A 6,768-nucleotide genomic window follows, 5' to 3' on the forward strand; every position below is an offset into this window, starting at 1 on the left:
AATATGAAGTTTGTATAGGATATACTTAAATAAGATAAAAAAAATACTGCAACTATTTAAATCAAGATGGGAACATTCGGAAATTCATAGTTCAATAGTTTGTAGGAACTAATTTTGGAGCTAATGATGAAAAGATGTTTCTTTCCACCCACTTCTGAACATAGCAATGAGTAACCTGCTGTTCAACATTCCTTTTCTCCAAAAGGGAATATAAAATCAGCCAGAAAACACTATTAAATTGACAATGCAACTCATGAACAACGAGTTGTCCAACATCCTCTTTAGCATGTACCTGTTATATGACATAACCACCAATCGTGCTCCACTACGACAAACCATAACGCAAAAATGCCCAGTTTCAGTACATGCATCCTCCTCAGAAAAAAGATGTGAGGGGTGAATAGAATATCATAAAAACCAAAAGCATTAATCAAACCTTAAAACAGTGTGGTTGTTTCAAGTAAACATACAGTAGTAACATATATTTCTTGCAAGCAAATTGACTCGGGGCAATTTCTAAGTCCCAAAGTTTACATCCACAATTACACTGCTTTTGCTTCTGCTGCTCCTTCCTTTGGTACAAACTTCACCTCACCAGAGCAACACCCACCACCATGGTGGTGGTGGTGGTGGTGATGGTGGTGCTTCTTGCCCTTCAATTCCTTCCTCATATCATAAGCATCTTCCCCATCTGCATAGTACTTGGCTTCCATATCATGAATCTTATATCCTAATGTCTCTGTATACAGCTTAAATGCAGCCCTGTTGCTCTTCCTCACATGCAGAGACACATACTCTGCTCCAAACACCTTTACCAAAAGCAAAACCAGTCCTTATTGTTAGTATCATCCCAACTTGAGGAACATTTTTGCATCAAGACAAACAATATGCTTGCTAAATAAGATGTTTCTATTTTGTTTTAACTTTAAGCCCTTATAGAATCAACAAGGAATAACAGTGACAGAATGAACATATGATCAGAATAAGTTCCAAAACTGTAACTCAACGCCTTAGAAATCCAGTAATATGTACCTAATTACATTGCTACTAGAGTCACATACTACCAGAAACTTCTATACATTAGTTGTAAACTTAAGCATCACCTTCCACCACTCAGGCAAAAATTCTATTTTCTTTTCATTTGCACCAGAGGGTAGGTCGATGGGGCTCCTTGGTAAAGAGAAACTAATTAGTGGAGACGATGTTATAACAGTTTCAAAAGGGTTACGACAAATTGAGGGATCCAAAAATAGTTAATTTTATTTGCCTTGGTGATGGAGGCATTGAAGCGATAAATTCAAGGTGAGGTGTCATGGTGTATGTTATTTGCAAATGAAATAGTTCTGACTGACGAGACTCGCGACGGATTTAATGCTAAGCTGGAGGTTGGAGACAGATACCTGGAGTCTAAAGGGCTAAGGTTGAGCAGGAGCAAGACCGAATATTTAAGAGTGTAAGTACAGTGACGTATTTAGGGTTGTGGTTACTGATAGTGTTGGTAAGTCACTATACATCAGTGCTAGAATGCCATTGATGGTTAAGTTCTTAAGTTTTACTAAGTAATTTTTTTGGCATTTCTTGTTTTCATTTTGGAAAAGAACGAAATCTAATGATACTTTAGATTTTATGAAAAAGTCTGAAAATTTTTAAGATAAAAACCAATATAATACAGTTTGAGACCACAATAAATTAATTACCAGATGATACAATAACTAATAAATCAATAAAAGCATAAAGGGATGTGAGCATTTGACAGCATTAGCACTTTAGTTTATTTCTTTCATTTAACATTGTGACATTTTCATTCTTCAATATCAGGAGGTCATTCTTTCATCTGTGAAAATAAGGTTACAATGAATGAGGAAACAATATATTAGTTTTAATATTTCTGTTTGGTCAAAGACCAGAAGCGCACTAGTTCTGTATAGTTGAAGAACTATTTAAGTTCCACTGCATAACTATTTTGAACCAAGACTCGAACGTTAAGGACCATTTTGAGCCATTTCCCGTCCACGGAAAATTCTCGTTTCATCCGTGAACAGGACTCTATTTCTACTGGTTGCTTCTTCTCCTCTGTTTTCTTTTGGTTTTGGTACTCCCATTTTTCATTCGAAGTAAGTCTCCTGTTTGCTTCTATCAGTATTGCATTGTAGCGATTTTGTTTTTGTCATTTGTGCTATTTTCACTTTGGTATACTTTGGTTACCTTTTGATTTTTAGTTTCTTCTTCGCTAAATGAAAGCATCTGGTTTCTTTTTGGGTATATGTTGGTTTTGGGAACGCTTGTTTTAAGTATTTTGCTACGAGCACTGTTTTGTCTTCCAGAAAGTACACAAAAACGGTTTCACCTAATCACCGTGAGAAGACAGTTGATGATGATGACGATTTGAGACATTGTTTCTCCTGCTAAACATCGCTAAACATCCCAACAGAGAAGCACTCGAAGGACCAACTCGTAGATAAAGCAAGAAAGAGTAACGCCAAAGATAATAGACTTGATAAAGGTAAAGGGAATCTGAAGTTTTTTTGTTGTGGTAAACGTGGACAAAGTGAGTTCTGGTGTCAAATCGAAAAAGCGAAAGGTTGATGACAATAGTGAAAGCAGATCGGCATTCAACATAAAAAGAAGCGGATTCCTGCTCAAGGCATAGTAGAGTAAAGCCAAAAAGAAGGTAATTCCTATATTGGTTTTCAAGTCTTTGTATAAACTATGTATATATATGCTTTACAATCTTTTTCAAACTCTTTGGTTTCATTATTTTTCACTTATTTCTTTTCATAATGAGGTTGGTGACATCTATCTAAAACCACAAATTTGACATTTCCACAACAGGATTAGTTGCCATACCAACACAAAAATTGTCCGCATTATATCGCAATGCTCGACTGATACACAACTACAGATCACAGATGCTTCAGGATAGCTGTTTTGGTTACTTCCTCAATTTGCCTCCTTTCAAGATTTAGAATCAGCCTATACATGCTTCTCTCTAGTCGTGAAAAAGAGTTGTGGCTTAAACTCAATGGTTTTATATTGCAGTTCGGCATGGGAGAATTAGCTCTTATTTTATTGAAGTGCCCTAAATATGATAACACTGTGTATGACAAACTGGAAGTCAATAGGCTGATGAAAGAGTATTTCCCAGGAGGCGGGAAAAATCAATAAAAAGGAAGGGTGTGCTTAATCACTTCAAGAAACAGGATTGAAAATCAAACGAAGATATGTTGAAAATGGCTATAATTGCATTCATACATTTCTATTCTCAAATGATAATGATCATAGCTTAACCAAAAAGAATTTGAAGATATCCTCAGGTTATTCATCATCGTCCTGAGAATGTAATCATTTACAACTCTGAACCATATCAAAATCTTTTTTTTTTTTAATATGCTATGATCATTAGCATCTGAGATTCAAAAATAATTGACAATACCATTATAGCCATCTCAGCACATCCTCGTTCGACTTCCAATCCTATTTCTGCAACTTCCAATCCTAATTCCTGAAGCAATCAAGCACACCCTCCCTCATTAATGATTGTTCCCCATCTTGTGAAAAATACTCTTTTGACAATGTATTGACATCCGGTTTGAAATACAGTCCTAAGTTGCTTGGACTCTCCAAAAATGGCGCCGCACCCGTGTCGGATCCTTAAAAAATACACTATTTTTTGGAGGATCCGACACGCATCCGTCGACATTTTTGAAGAGTCCGAGCAACATGGGCATACATAGTGTTATCATCTTTAGAACACTTCAATCCAATAAAAAAAGCAAATTCTCCGATGTCGAACCGAAACGTACCCCCATTGAGTTTAAACTCGTTTCCCTAAATGAACTTTTCCCATTGTATCCCATTCTCTAGACTAAACTAGTCAAGTCCATGCTTGAGCTGAAAACCATTATTCAAATCCAGATTTTGAACAAAACATAAAGCGGCGAGTTGGAATATCTAAAACTCAACCCTGACACTGATAGTGAGCAACCCACACTCTGAAACAACAAAAAGGTCCAAAAATTTCACTTGTAACCTAAAACTACATTCACGATCAAATATAATCATCCAATTCTAGCCACTGGCGGAACCAGAATTTTCACTAAGGGAGTTCAAAATTGAAAAAAGTAGGCACACGAACTAGCCGAAGGGGGTTCAACATCAATAATATATACATAAAAAATAATTTTAACCATAACTAGTATAATTTTCCGTCGAAGGCATGAACCTCCTAATCATAAGGTGGCTCCGCCACTGATTCTAGCTAACAAATACACAAATGAAGTAATGAACCATACATCCATTTCACACAACAATAAACTAACTATCCAATCTCCAAAACTAAATTACTTATCACAACACTCTCCTACCAATCTAATATCCACAACCAAACTAGTTAATTATTCCTATAACAAACAAACCATACCTGTTCCATGGCATTCTGAGCAGCGGTTATGCGTTTAGTAGTAATCCTATGACTACTACTAAGGACAACAAGACAATGCCCTCCTACCTATTAATATGTACACACTACTACCTACTGACCTTCTACCCTAATTCGCGTTGTCCACACCTTTCTATCTATGGTCATGTCCTCGGTAAGCTGCAACTGCACCATGCCCAGATTTAATCACTTATTGCAACAAATTTTCTTTTAGAAATAAAATATCCAGACCTAAATCACTTCATCAATTTTTGTTTAATTTCAAAAAATTAAATTAATACCTGTTCCATGGCATTCTGAGCAGCGGTCATGAGCTTAGTAGCCAAACCAAGTTTCCGATGAGTCCTAACAACGGCAAGTGAAGTGATATGTCCATGACACTCAGTAGTTTCCTCTTCCATTTTAGCTAACACATATCCAACAATCTTACCATTGTAATCTTCAGCAACGTATAAAAGTTGTGGCCATGAAAGTATGTGATAGAAATAGTATTTCATTTGGTAGTTTTCAGGCAGGCATAGCAAATTGCATGCTTGCATTGCAAGTAAATCGTCTATTGTTGCCTTTCGTATGCACACCATTTCTGGAATCTTAAGCTCAAGGGATTGTTAGGGTTTCGAGTGATATCCGAGAAGGGAAATTGTGTTGGTTGGGAGTTGATAGGGGGGGTCATTAATTTGGGCTTTTATTTCGGGCTTTCAATTTGGGCCTCATAGAGAAGGGCCCAATCCAGTCAAAAGGGAAGTTGTTGGCTAAATTAAATTACGTGCCCAAACAATTATAAAAACAAAATTACCCACCATGCCAAACTTATAAAATCGACAGTTTGAACCTTAATTATAGAAAATTTTGATATTTTATATAATTATTGAAATTTTGATTTTGGTTTTGTCGAGATACATAATTAGCTCCCGATATATCTAACGAAGATACATTTTTCTCTTTGTAAAGATACATAATTAGTTCCCGATATATTTTTTCGATTTTGGATCTGTCATGATACATACTGCATTCAACGAAGATACATTTTTTTCTTGTAAAAGATATATAATTAGTTTTTGATATATTTTTTTTTATTTTGGGTCTGTCGTGATACATAATTAGCTCATCGACAATCCGACGAAGATACATAATTAGCTAAGATTTTTATAATTACTTTGTAAGGGTGAATATTTATGTAAATATGATAAGTTAATGTGCATGTTTTGTTACTTTACCTATAAAATAAGTAGCGGTCTCATCCATACTTCGCGCTATTATTAACAAAACTAATAAATTTACGATATTGGTCTTATTGAAATTTAGCCCAAATGTTAAACAACATTAAATTTATGAAATGGTCTTCTCGTAATTTGAAATATATTATATTAAAAAGAAAAAAAAAATTCTTATAAATAATGAACAAGAAGCTAGTTTTAAAATTTAATTTTTCAAAAATCAAAAAGTCTAATCAAACCATCACGTATATATTTGTTTAGGAAAAGAATAACTACGATGACATTCTAGCAAAAGGCCTAAATAATTAAAAAAAAAAAAAGATTCACTCACTAATAATATACTGTTGAAGTATAGTCCAATAATCTTATAATCAATCTATAAAGTCGTATGACTATCAAATTGAGTTATTTTATGTGACACCAATATTTTATCGATATAAATAAAAAAATTCATAGAATTGACAAAGTTGTGTTTTATCCCCCCCCCCCCCCCCCCCCCCCAAAAAAAAAGGAAGAGAACAAAAATTAAAAGAAAAAACAAAAAACAAATTAGTTTGTTGCAAAATTTGAACACTTTTATTTTTTGACTTTCTCAGATTCGGACTACTCATGTTCGTTCATATGTATATTCAAATTTTGCAATTCTTCCACTTAATTTGTGTCTACTTAAAATTATTTCAATCCACTCCGAAGCTGCATATATGTAAACCTGTATTGTCCCACATATTCTTTAATTGAGTCTGGAGCCTAAAAGACAAGTTTTTTAATCAAAAATTCTAAAAGGGCATATCAAAATTGAAAAAATATCAAAACAGATAAGGTAAACACAGGTGATTACCTTATCCATTAAAAGTTAACATCGTTTGGTTACATGCTAAAGTATAAGGTAAAATCGTAATTTTACCTTACAAGGTAAATGGACTCGCTTATTTTATCTGTTAATGAAAGATTGACTGAAAAAGTGCAAGGTAAAACTTTTACCTTACAAGTAAATGGAGTCACTTACCTTATCCTTTGACTGAAAAAAAGGAAGGAGTGTCTGCAAGATGAGACTTACCACTGACAAGAGCTTTTGTTGGCTTATTGTAAGTCAAATCTCATGTTCACCTTATA

At 34.5% G+C, this 6,768-nt stretch overlaps 1 protein-coding gene across 1 annotated transcript; it reads right to left on the minus strand.

Moving 5' to 3' along the window:
• Positions 1-408: 408 nt before the first annotated feature.
• On the minus strand, positions 409-5,187 carry LOC107839724 (N-terminal acetyltransferase A complex catalytic subunit NAA10). The gene is made up of 2 exons (XM_016683343.2): positions 4,720-5,187; positions 409-809 (listed from the first exon to the last, which is right to left on the minus strand). Exons 1-2 carry the CDS (start codon positions 5,017-5,019, stop codon positions 543-545), a joined length of 567 nt encoding a protein of 188 aa, XP_016538829.1. The 5' UTR covers positions 5,020-5,187; the 3' UTR covers positions 409-542.
• Positions 5,188-6,768: the final 1,581 nt, after the last annotated feature.

Source organism: Capsicum annuum, chromosome 1 (genome assembly GCF_002878395.1).
Source record: "Capsicum annuum cultivar UCD-10X-F1 chromosome 1, UCD10Xv1.1, whole genome shotgun sequence".
NCBI lineage: Eukaryota > Viridiplantae > Streptophyta > Magnoliopsida > Solanales > Solanaceae > Capsicum > Capsicum annuum.